Below are 13,469 nucleotides of genomic sequence, written 5' to 3'. Positions count from 1 at the left end.
TATTTTAAAATTTATGAGATTATTAGTTTTTTGCTTTTCGTTTTTGTTAATTGAATCATTTTTTTATTCAAATTGATGGTCTAACTTTCTAACAATATCTTTGCTAAAAGACAATACGAAAAAACTAATACTAACATATTCCTATAATTTTCTCTAATGTCTTTAAATACAAAAATTATACAAAATTATTCCTATTCATATATATAAAATATTCAGATATACAAAATTATGAATGTTAATTAAACAATTTCATTATAATATTTATAAAATAATTGTATTTAAATATAACAAATATTAAATAAAAACTTAAATTATATTTAATATGAAAAATTATAAATTAGTGTTTTAAGATGTGATCAATCGAATATTTGACTTGAATTTCAATAAAACCTTCTAGGATCTAACTATCCGACCAAACAATCTTAATTTCTCATGAATAGATATCTAATTAAAAAAATATCTCAGACAAATCTCACATGGAATTGTAATATTATACACAACCATGTGCTCAACTTATTCTTAAATAACAGAATTAGGGACACAATTACGTTTTTTCTCCAAAATGTATAATTTAAAACTAAAAAATGAAAGATGGGTAAAGCTAATATTCAAAAAATTGGAGTATGGAAAGAAAGAGCTCAGAACATCGTACATTTGGCATATCTGTATGACTACGAGACGTAGCTTGTTGCAGTGAACTTATATGGGTTGGAAGGAATTAATGATATGGGAAACGAAGGGTAGCGCGTGATTGAGTGGGGGAGAGCTCGAGATGGAGAGGTCTGATGAAGAGTATGCATTCAGGGAGCAAATCAATGAGGCCCTGGCTGCCTCCTACGGCTCTAATTTTTCTGTTTGGGACCCCATGGACTCTGAGTTTTTATTGGCCCTGCGGTTCCAGGAGATGCTGGAAGACGAGTTCTCCTCGGCCCCCAAAAGCGAATGGCAGGATGCCCAACAGGATTTTGACGAAACCACATCGGTTACAGACGATTTGAGCGGCCTAAATAGAGGTTTTGAGCAGCAGGAGTGGTCTGACAGGGAAGAATTTGGTTCTTGCGAGGAGGAGGAGGAGGAAGAGGACTGGCGAGATGCAGAAGAAGAGGAAGAATACAGTGACTCGAGCTGCTGCAGCTTTCGTGATCGCAGAGATTCCTCGGACCTCTCGGGATCGATCTCCAGGGGGTCTCGTTTGAATAGTTATTATAAAATGGTGTTTAAGGGCATGTCTGAAATTCGGTCGGGGGAATCAGGTCTGAGTTCTTCTGGCATAGGAGTCATCATACAGAGCCCCGATGGGGACAACTTGATGCAAGTGCAGAAGAAATTGGATTTTTATGTTGATAGGACGGTAGCCGAGCATCTGGCGCTTATGGATGGGTTATTGGCAGCGTTGGAGCTGAGGGTTCCTCGGATTCAGGCCTTTACGGATTCGGATCTTGTATATGATCAGGTAAAGTATTTGGGCCAGTGTAAAATCAATGTGAAAATGTACTTGTGAAGAACCCATTTGTGGGAACTCTGTTGAAAATACTCATGTAAAAACCAGTTAGTAGAAATTTGTAGGCAGACGTTCATTTTAAGAAATCCCTAATCGATCAGAAGAATGTCCAAATGTGGAAATCATTTTGCTGATTCCCATCTGTAAAATCCATGTCAGGGAAACCCATTTGAAAAAAAACCCAGCTTCTTTTCCTAATTTTTGTTCTATTCCTACTGGTTGTGAAGCTATGGGCCCAAACATAATCAGAACCCATGGTTACTGGACATCCACGTTCTCACTATAGTTGGTGAGGTCACCACTGGCCACTTGTAATATTTCAATCATTATAAACTATCCAGTTATGATTTCCTCATCGGAGTCTTAGTCTTGGTGACCACTGGCACTCTTTAAATTACCCAGGGCACTTTTCGGATCACCCTCCCCAGAAGGACCCATCAGAGTCCCTTAGAAGGAAGGGAGAGTATTGAATGGAGAGAAACCCATTAATCGTTTTTTCATGCCTTGATGACAGGGCGGGCCTTGCCCTTATGGCCATTGATATAGAAAACCTGTGTCACAGACATCTGTGAAAACATTTGCTCATAAGGTTTTGTTAATGAGAAAAGCCATCACTGGATTGCTTTCCAAAAAAAGACACCGCCAAATGTGTTTGATTTTCTTGTACTCAAGATCAAATTTATATCGAAGTTGTTTTTTGAATGCTTAGTTGATTCAGATAGAATAGATACTGGTACATCTTCTTCCTGAAAGGTTGAGGTGATCTGTTCATGACCTATATGGACCGAATAAAAGACATCTAGATGGTGACTGGGAAAATCTTTAGGTGAGTTTGCAGTGATATCTATTGTTGAGTAAAACTCTCATTGTTAGATTGTTTTCAAAAGTTGCAGGTGAAATTGTTTTGATTGTTATGGATGACAATAACTCATCAATAGTGTAGTCTTGTGTTTTTAAAAGTGCTTCAGAAACATGCCGGAGGGGGTTGTCCCATATAACAGACTTCATTTGGCTTAGGTGCCAGGTGAGTAGTCGTTTTGTCAAAATCACCAGGGACTTCTCTTCCATTTTGAAAGCCATGCCATTCGGGTGGAAGCCGAAGCAGGCCGCTGTGAAAATGAAACCCTGGTGGATGGTTTAATAAGATGTCGACCTCATAAGTGAACAACTGCCCTGTAGGTGAGATTACCCAATTTTAGATATTTTCTCTGGATTTACTATAGTTGGTATTGACTAGTGGAAAATTCACATTAGAGTGTGTATTGAGATGTTAAACTGAATTGTTAAGGTCCCTGCTGACTATTTGAAGTCAATAATAGACTGTTTACTAAGATCTTAAGTTGGATATCTCATGATTGGCATCGACTAATAAAATTCCATAATGGACTCTGTTGAGATTCCAGGCTCAATTTGTCATGGTTCTGATCACATAATTAAAATCTATAGTAGGCTGTCTGCCAAATTCATAAGCTGAATTTGTCATAGTTGGTTTGTCCAGTTAAAACATGGTAGATTCCCTGCTGAGAACTAACCTGAATTATGCCACTGTTGGCATTAGCTAGTGTCTTAAGCTCAAGTATATATAATTGCCGAGGTCTTAATCTCAAAATATCTTGTTTGTTGGTAAACCGAGTTTGATTCCTCTCCAGTCTATTTTGTTCGTGGAATAGCTAAATTTATCCTGATTAGCATGCACTAAATTAATATGCATTCGTAAATTGCTTTAAAATACATAGCTGAATACATCTTGTGGGAATGGTTGCATTGATCAGATAGCTCGAGGCCAGAAGCTTCAGAATCAACTATTGATAGCTACGAGGCAACGCATTCTGGAACATGTTCGGAAATTGGACAACTTCGTCTTGACACTAATTCCTAAGTATGATATCAGAAAAGCTCAGTTTTTGGCAAAAGAAGCAATTGACATGCCGAGAGCTTCATCAAAGAGAGTTGATCTTAGAGAAGCATCTGTCAAAGAAAATTGCTTGATTTGTTGTGAAGAAAAGGCACCATGGGAGATGGTTACAGTGAAATGTTTTCACAAATTTTGTTCTCACTGCATGGTAAGATATGTAAATAGCAAGTTGCAGACTTCCCAAGTTCCAATACGGTGTCCTCAAATTGGTTGTGAACATTACATGTCTGCCGAGGAGTGTAAGGCCTTTCTTCCAGATGCTTGCTTTGAAGCTTTACTAAAAGCTCTTGCAGAGGCAAACATCCCTGATTCAAAAAGGGTGTATTGTCCTTTCCCAAATTGCTCTGCAATGTTTGACAAGGGACAAGATGCATCAGCAAGAGCAAGCTCATCTAGTTATCCTGAGGATACTACAATCAGATGCGTTGAATGCCCAGAATGTCACAGGCTCTTTTGTGCCGACTGTTGTGTTCCATGGCATTCATCAATGAGTTGTGAAGAATACCAGAACTTGCCAGCTGATGAGAGAAACTCTGATGATGTCACATTACATCGTCTCGCACAAAATAGACAGTGGAGACGTTGTCAGGAATGCAGGCGAATGATTGAGCTCACACAGGGGTGTTTCCATATGACGTGTTGGTATGAATCTGTACCTTTCTAAGATGAATTTCAATATATGTTTACTAAATTTTAGTAATTAAGAATGCATAGGATATTTGATGCATAATTCAGCTAAGCAACCAGTTTAGGAGTTCTGCATAAGTTAGCTTTAATTCTGAACCATATGTACATTGACCTGAGAAAACATGAACTTGCAGAGATTTTTGGAAGAATAAGCCATGTCTCTGTCCTGAGTTGTGTTTTCTTGATTTGCTTTTCGTATATCTCTTGCCTGGGAGTAGGGACAGGCAGTTCTTTTCAAGCTTTAATCCTTTGCCTAGGTTGATATTCATGAAAATGTACTAGAAACGTTGGAGAAGGTATTAGTGGTTATAGCCAGGTAAGTCCAAAGTCTTGTCTACCTTTTCCATTTGCGCATGTAAATTCCTTCACTGGAGTCTGGAATGTACGGATTTTTGAGCCTGTTCCTATATTCTGCATCATTATGTGTCAAGCGTTTAGCCTTTTGATACAAAGCTACAGTACCGTTGGAAGGAGTATTAGCTCATGGCGACTTATCTGAGAGCTAGTATATCGCTTTCTTATACTATTGTTTCAATGCACATTCATTATTTCATATAAGTTTAGAGGGCTTATCGAATGCATTGCTTTGCCCCAATTGGCAGCAGTAAGAATTGCGTTGTGCAGCTACACAAGTGACTTTTCACAACCGATCAATTGATTTGAAGTCGAATTGCATTACCCCACTAAGTGATTATCTTGATGCCAACGTGGATAGGGTGTTCAAGGATTCTGCAATGATTAGGCCTGTTTGTCCTGCGGAGTCCATCTCAAGGATACATGCTGGTGCTTAGCCGGCTTTCATTATATTGAGTTTTAACACTCGGAATAGAAGGTTGTGTCATTTGCATATTGAAATAAACAGTTTTTTCAACATATGCATGTGTTCAAAATAGGAACCTTCTCTCTCTCTTGGTGATTGCAAAACCCTGAACGAATGCAAGACTAGTGTCCACTCAAATTATACAAGGTTGAGAGGACCTAAATGCGTATAATGTAGATATAGCAAATTCCCCTTTATGGCTGGGAACATTTCTCTAGTCTCTAAGCAACTTTGTTCTTATCAATTGGAATTCAATAAATCTTCGTTGTTTTCAAAAGCTTTTGTTTGCTGAGCACTTCAGATAACTGAGATTAGTAGAAAAACTTATCCAAGGTGCATGGTTAATATATTTGAAGTTTGTTCAAACTATTGGATAGTTTCATTTGTTTACATTAGTTTTAGGCTTTTAGCCAACCCTGGTTCTGTCAAATGTAGCCAATAACATATGATCTCTGCTTTTGCATTGCAGGTGTGGGCATGAATTCTGCTATGCATGCGGAGCCGAGTATAGAAATAAGCAGCAAACATGCCAGTGTTTGTATTGGGATGAGCACAACATAATTAATTATTCAGCACCAAATGAAGCATTGGATTGGACCTTATTCAATGGATTAAATGACAATTATACAGATCACGAGCAATCTCAACTGGCCTTGATACAGAGATTTCTTTCACAAGACTTTAATTTAAGCACTTCTTTGCAAGCTCCCTCAAGGCCACTTCCACATGAAGAGTCCGTTGATAGTGCAATTCGTGATCTTCATCAAGTACCTTTGCTGGGGAGTTTTGTTTCAGCAATAAGTGGCACTTCATATGATCCCTTTCCTTATGATTAAATTAATGTGCTCATTATGGAATTAAATGAAAATCAATGTTAACTAATACAATACTTCTAGGGTGGGCAATTCTATCTACTTATTTAACACAGTATGTGACCATTCAGTGGAGTAAGCCCCTGAAGTCAGCAATCCAACCATGCTGTTTTAATACAGTGAAATTTCACACTAGTCTGTTGATGTTCTTTTCCGTTCATTTCTCTAATTTAAGAGTTTTTACTCGAGGCAAGAAGGGTATTAGAGAACATACAACTGCAATCAGCATGTGCTCATTTTTCCGTTGTGGCCACATTTAAATAGATACTTATTTGTAGAAGTGCACAAGTAAAAGGGGTATATGTACAATTATACACAAGTAAAAGGAGTGTGTATTGGTTGGCAAACATACTCAGGTCGATAAAAACTGATTGAATAACTGCAATGAAAACATACACAACCTTGGAAGCCTGTAGTTTTGACTAAAAGGTCTGCAGAAGTATATTCAAGTTATTAAGTATTTTGGCTTAGCATTATAGTAATTAAATTAGTGGTGTTGTTTTCTATCATGAGGGCATGACTTCTGGTTTCTTACATTTTCATCTTGCTGCAATTCTGGAAGGTAACCTTTCTGATAAACCAATTCTGGCTCAGTTTTGGAATGTGTGGCTGTATTCTTAGATGGATGGTCCATTACCAACAAAGAAAAAGAGTTCATTATCTTTCCCGTTTCATCATTGGAGATAAACTTGGTATAGAAAACTGTAAACCTTCCTATGAAACATTAGGTGATGACCTTACACTCTCAATGCAGTGTACCGTTTTGATTTCTATGGACCATGTTTCAGACGATGCTTTAAAATAGTTGAATTCATTGAAGTCCGTTGTCATCATGATAGTGGTTTATGGCACAGATGAAGAGGAATATAGATCAATAGAGTGATTTGCAAGGTGATCTGGTTTCAGTTATTTCTTAAGTGAAAACGTTAGCTGGTAAAACTTTGGGATATGTGAAATTTAACATGCACAATAGTATCATTCCTCGATTCTTTATGCAATGATGCATGTCACTAAGCGATAGACAACTTTTGATTATCTAACTGTTTTATTGTAAAGCACAATATGAATGAATTGGTAGATTAAATGCCCTACAATAGTAATGGGTTAATAGTAAAGTTATCACACACGCACAGCACATTGGCGACAGCTAACCCTCGAGGTACAATGGTATATACACATGTTTGCTGAGAAATAAGCCTAACAAAAAGGTGATAAACTACGAGATACATTGTTAGCAGCATCTGTGATAGATCAGAATGCATTGTCATACCCCAGGGCTTGGACGTTCATCACGAACTTCACTCGATGTTTTGGGATGATGACTTTTTCCAATAGAACAGTTTTGTTCCCAATTAATAGCAATTCAAATACAGCGTGTATGAATCTCACTTCAAAGATGCAAGGGCCATGTTTCCTCCGAGGCATGCATATTTGGTTGGCATATCATAGGATGAAATCATGTTTTTGGTAAGTTCTTCGTTCAATATGTATAGCTTAAGTTGAATAAGTTTTCTGTGATTGAATAAAACATTTTTTGGAACCATTATATTTTACATTACTACTTCCAAAAGGCTTCTTCCTACAAGCCACCCCAAGAAAATGTTTGTTGCTTAAAAATATTCCTTAATTGTTCTGTATAAGTAATTGCAATATTACCAAAGTATATCTCTAAATGAATGATATAAAAGGATTGAATCATCATCGTTCTGTATGAGTAATTATCATCTACTATAGCCTTTGCATTCCATTTAGTATGTTAATATCTTACCTTAGATTGATGATGGATTCTGTGTAAAGCTGTTGTTTCTTTTCACGCTAATTGACAATGGCCAATCATATTTTCCAGCCCTACCTTTAAAGTCTATTCCACCCTCTTAAAATTCCACATATAGAGAAAGATGGATTAGCTTGAACATGTCAGTATCAGTACTATAAAGCTATTTTATCAACATGGATCTTTTAATGATAATATATAGATTTTGTTCTCTGTACTTGAATGAGCCATAATATAAATAGCGAAGATAAAATGGTTAAAGCAATTGATGTTCTGATATATACCACAAAACATCAAGCAAATGATGTTCCAATATGCACCATACAACTCTCTTATATCTGTTTGCAAGATGAATTTATATCCTCTGATTGTGGTAGAGTGATTACACAACTAATAATTGAATGCAATTCTTATCCATCTCTTCCCAATCATAAATCTGGGATATGTGGTTGTGGTAGAGTTATTACACAACTAATAATTGAATGCAATTAATATCCATCTCTTCCCAGTCATAAATCTGGGATATATATCTGTTTGCAAGATGAGTTTATATACTCTGGTTTAAAATGCAATTAATATTCTTCTCTTCCCAATCATAAATCTGGGATGTGTGGTTGTGGTAGAGTGATTACACAAAACTAATAACGGAATGCAATTAATATCCGTCTCTTCCCAATCATAAATCTGGGATGTGCAATTAATATCCATCTCTTCCCAATCATAAATCTGGGATATGTGGTTGTGGTAGAGTGATTACACAAAACTAATAACTGAGTTTATTTTATTTTGTTTTGTTTTGCCCATGCAGGATGCAAGTGATTTATTCTATGCTATTGCTATCACCATAGTCAATAAACCAACCAATAACATTCTAATTTATAATTGACAACTCATTCTATAGAGACAATTGGCAAAGCGCATGACCTAGAATATCATTACATTAAGCAAGAATTGAATCAGCTAAAGAGAATTATTGCTATCCGCTGAGTACGAGCACTAGGCTACCAGTTAGTGTTTACCACTGCTTCAACAATCCAAAGAACTGAGCTAGGAAGTTGTGGGTGCAATACTGAAATGAGACAACAGCTAATAATTAAGAATTGAGCAAAAAAGCCATGGTTCCAATCAGTGATCCAAAGAATTAATCATATAGCTGCAATTACACTAGTGACCGCTGATTTAGAGATAAGACTATAGCTATAGCTAATTATTAAGCACAACTATTAGAATTGAGCAAAAAAGCCATGGTTCCAATCAGTGATCCAAAGAATTAATCATATAGCTGCAATTACACTAGTGACGGCTGATTTAGAGATAAGACTATAGCTATAGCTAATTATTAAGCACAACAGAGAGACGAGATTTTCCCACGAGGAAAAAAACTGTTATATTCACATGAGTGAATATACATATTTCTGTTCTGGACGACTGTTCAATTTTTTCTTGAATCAGTCGCTGATCTAAACAGAACAAAAAATCATTTTTTTTTTCTCTAGTATGTTGAACATTCAGAAACATACTAACTCCTGTAACATTTATTCAAGACTAACTACCGTAGTGGACCTAGTCCACTTTACGTTGAATGGCTCCACATTACACTTTATTCAATACTAACTACCAGACCTAGTTCACTTTACATTGAATAGCTCCACTTTACACTTTATTCAATACTAACTTCCACCTAGTCCGCTTTACATTGAATGGCTCCATGGTACATCTCCTAGGAGTATCTCAACATGCCACCCCCTTAGAAAAGTCTTGCCTTCAATGCTCACCATGCCACCCCCTTAGAAAAGTCTTGTCTTCAATGCTCACCATGCCACCCATGCTCACCATGCCACCCCCTTAGAAAAGTCTTGCCTTCAATGCTTGTTATGAGCAGTTAGAACCGTAAAACTAGGTCCTATGGATGAGTGTGGATTGTAATATTAAAGTAGGCTAGAGAACCGAGGTTGAATGTATAAGTGCTATTCACCATGTTGAAATAAACACCCCAGTGATGACTCCTAAGCTCCATGACATTAGTGAGTATTTGCCATGAGTGAGTATTTGCCATGAATTACCAATTAATATGCTTCATATACTCACTAATGTCATGGGGATTCAAATAAGTAGAATTCTCAAAAAGACCATCTGGATAATCATAATATGCTTCATATACTCACTAATGTCATGGGGATTCAAATAAGTAGAATTCTCAAAAAGACCATCTGGATAATCATAAAGGTTTGGGGTTGAATTCAGAAGGAGCAACACCACTATCGAATATGCAAGTTGAACAAAAGTAGTCATAATGGACTCGTGAGTTTTCTCAGTGGTGTTCTCTACATAAAGTGGAGAAGGGTCGTCATATGGAAGATAAAAGTAGTCATCCAAAAAATGATAAGTATCCATTTATCAATTAGCACAATCATCCTTGAAATATTAGAAAGTTTTTTTCAACAACAGTGTCACATTGCCATTTATCACATCCATTAGCCATTTATCACATCCATTAAAGTTGAGAGTGAAAATTTGCGAGGCTTGTAGCAGATGGGAGATTTATTTGAAATGCAACATATGCTATATGAAATCAAACCCTTAAAATCCTTTATCAAATGGTGCTGGCTTGGTGACTTGAGGACCTTGTAAAAAAATGTGATCTTTGTAGTGCACATGGATGTCATGAAAACAATTATAAAATAATTGCTTTAAATCAATGATATATTCACTTCCCAAACTCCAATTTGGACAATTTTTTATTTGAAATTGGTCTCTTTTTAGAGGAATTCAAATCTACAACTCATTTATTCATTTCGTGTTGGGTGTTGGGTGTGGAGTTTGATTATCTTCTTGATTGTTAAGAGTTTTGTTTTGTTTTTGTGTCAACCGCGCTAGATCATTGTATAATCACCGTTAAGACGGTCCAGGGGGGTGCGACAACGATTTTATGTGCCCCCCATAGCGGGGGTTTGGGCGCAACACCTTCGAAGCTAAAAAAAAAATGAAAATTGCCTTGTAAAATATTGTAATTTCATAGTCATTTTAGGCCGTTCATTGGGGGGATGATTTGATGGTAGAAATTATGTTGATTTAGGGTTTTTTGCCTTAGAAGACAACCCTCAGTTGATATGAGGGAATTGTATTGCAACTATGTGTTATTATTCTAAACTAAGAAGAGAGACGAGACCGTGTGATAGTGAAGAAGAAATTACAACGAATCTGTTGTAGGTCATATGTCTTCATTTTGTTGGATAATATAAAAGGAATGATTGACAATTTCTTTGTGGATGTAGCCCAAATTGGGTGAACCACATATATCTTTCTCTCTTGTTTTATGTGTTTTTGTTTCCACTATTTTTATATGTTTCATTGCTCTGCTAATTAATTTCTAACAACTGGTATTAGAGCCGAAGGTGTATTTGGATGATAAACTCTTAGGAGAGAAGGTTCCCTGGTTTGAGTGGGAGCAATGGCGGAATACTGTAGATTTAGGGTTGAGAAATTTAATGGCCAAAACTACTAGCTGTGGAAGATGCAAATGGAAGATTATCTGTATCAGAAAGATTTGTACCTACCATTGAGTGGAAAATCAAAGAAGCCAACGAGTATGACAAATGAAGAATGGGATCTTCTCGACAAGAAGGCACTAGGAACAATACCACTGTGTCTGGTAGCGTTGGTGGCATTCAACATTTTATAGGAAGCGACAACAAAAGATTTAATGATGACATTGGCCAAACTATATGAAAAACCTCGGCCTCAAATAAGGTATTTCTTATGAAGCGTCTATTTAATATGGAGATGTTAGAAGGTGGATCTATTGTTGATAATTTAAATGAATTTAACACGATTACTAGTTAGTTAAGTTCTGTAGGGGTAAATTTTGATGATGAAGTTAAGGCTTTATTGTTTCTATGTTCATTGTCAGAAAGTTGGAATGGCTTAGTCATAGCTATTAGTAACTCAGTGTTTGGATCTAGTACTTTAAAATTTGATAATGTTGTTGGTGCTATCCTTAGCAAGAAAATGTGAAGGAAAAGCTCAAGTGAGACCACAGGTAATGCTTTGACTGCAGAGACTATAGGAAGAAAACTAGAGAGAGGAAAGAGCCCATGACATCGTAGTAAATCAAGCAAAGGCATATCCAAGTCTAGATCGGGGATATTGTGCTAGAAATGCAGGAAGAAAGGACACCTGAAGAAAGATTGCTTTTTTTGGAAGGAAAAAGGAGATGGACAACAAGAAAACAATCATGAAGCAAATGTGACTAGTGATGTGTTGCAAGATGCTTTGATTATTTCATTAGAGAATATTATTGATGATTGGGTGGTAGATTCAGGGGCCTCATTCCATGCCACACTTGATAGGAAACATTTTCATGACTATGTTTAAGGAGATTTTTGACAAGTTCCTTTGGGTGATGATAAACCCCGTAAAATCGTTGGAATGGGTAAAGTTTTTATAAAGTAATAAAATGGAAACCAATGGCTATTAAAGGAGGTAAGACATATTCCAGATTTAAAGAAAAATCTAATTTCGATAGGGCAATTGGGAGGTGGAGGTTGTGTAATTATTTTTACAGACAAAACTTGGAAGGTCACTAAAGGAGCCTTGGTAATAGCAAAAGAAGAAAATGTTGGTACATTATATTTATGCAATGTTATTTCTAATTCTGTTAATGCTTTAACCTTCACAAGAGCAGATACGACACTTTGAGATCATAGGCTCAGGCACATGAGTGAAAAGGGGATGCAGATTTTTCACTCAAGAAATTTGTTGCGAGGTTTGAAGCATGTTGATTTGGATTTATGTGAAAATTGTGTTTATGGAAAATATAAGAGTGAAAATTATCAAAATTGGGAAGGAAAAGAAGAGCAAAAAATTAGAGTTTGTGCATACATATGTATGGGGACCTACTTAGATATCATCTCGTGGCGGCTCTTGCTATTATGTTACTTTTATTGATGATGCAACTAATAAAAATTGGATTTATTGTATTCATAATAAATCTGATGTATTTGATATTTTTAAGAAATGGTAAGCTTTGGTTGAGAATGCGATAGGAAAGAAGTTGAAATGTCCCAGATAAGACAATGCAGGTGAATACTGCAACAAAGAGTTTGATAACTACTGTTCAAAACATGAAATTTGTAGAGAGAAGAAAGTTCCAAGAACACTACAAGAAAATGGTATATCAGAAAGGATGAACATGACAATCATGGAGCGTGTAAGGTGCATGTGATTGCATGTAGGATTGTCTTTACAATTTTGGGCAGATGCTCTAGATAATGTTGTTTATCTAATAAATAAAGGGCCTTCAAGTTCTTTGGATGGTGGTCTTACTGAGGAGGTATGGGCAGGGAAAAAGGTAAACTATTCATTTTTAAAGACTTTCAGTTGTGAAGTTTTGTCCACATTAATAAAGAAAATAGAATAAAGTTTGAGCCAAAATCAAAGAAATGTACTTCTATTGGATGGTGTTAATGTTTTTGGTTATCAATTATATGATTATAAAATCACAAAATCATTAGGACCAGAGATATCATATTCAATGAAAAGGTCTTGTATAAGGATCAAGAGAAATAAACAGGGAAAAGAAAACAAAGAATACACAATGTTTGATAAGATTTAAAAAAAGTAAAGGTGTCTAAAAATCATAATGATCAACAACCACAACAATAATAACCACAACATCGACAAGCATCTCAAACACCTGGAAGTGGTGTTAGAAGATCTACTAGGATAATTAGACCTCTTGAATGATGCTCTCCTTCATTATATTATGTATTGTTGATTGATTTTGGTGAACAAAAAAGATATGAAGAAGCAATGCAGGTAGAAACTAGGGAGAAGTGGGAGCAAGCTAGGAAAGAAGAGATGGACTCCTTGATGCATAACTAGACTTGGGACTTAGCTAA

General features: G+C 36.2%; 1 protein-coding gene across 1 annotated transcript; it reads left to right on the top strand.

Moving 5' to 3' along the window:
• The first annotated feature begins 623 nt into the window (after nt 1–623).
• LOC149236972 (E3 ubiquitin-protein ligase RSL1-like) lies at nt 624–6,282 on the top strand. Its single transcript, XM_089372554.1, has 3 exons — nt 624–1,453; nt 3,274–4,058; nt 5,393–6,282. Exons 1-3 carry the CDS (start codon nt 773–775, stop codon nt 5,757–5,759), a joined length of 1,833 nt encoding a protein of 610 aa, XP_089228680.1. The 5' UTR covers nt 624–772; the 3' UTR covers nt 5,760–6,282.
• The last annotated feature ends 7,187 nt before the right edge of the window (nt 6,283–13,469 follow it).

Source organism: Pinus tabuliformis, chromosome 8 (genome assembly GCF_031772625.1).
Source record: "Pinus tabuliformis cultivar Carrire ecotype Pingquan chromosome 8, CPIR1, whole genome shotgun sequence".
Classification (NCBI taxonomy): Eukaryota; Viridiplantae; Streptophyta; class Pinopsida; order Pinales; family Pinaceae; genus Pinus; species Pinus tabuliformis.
This window is presented reverse-complemented; position numbering and strand designations above follow the sequence as displayed.

Coding starts and splice junctions, on each gene's coding strand:
- LOC149236972 (XM_089372554.1), top strand. CDS start 773: ATGGAGAGGTCTGATGAAGAGTATGCATTCAGGGAGCAAATCAATGAG. Junction 1,454..3,273: donor CGGATCTTGTATATGATCAG/GTAAAGTATTTG, acceptor TGCATTGATCAG/ATAGCTCGAGGCCAGAAGCT. Junction 4,059..5,392: donor TGTTTCCATATGACGTGTTG/GTATGAATCTGT, acceptor TTTGCATTGCAG/GTGTGGGCATGAATTCTGCT.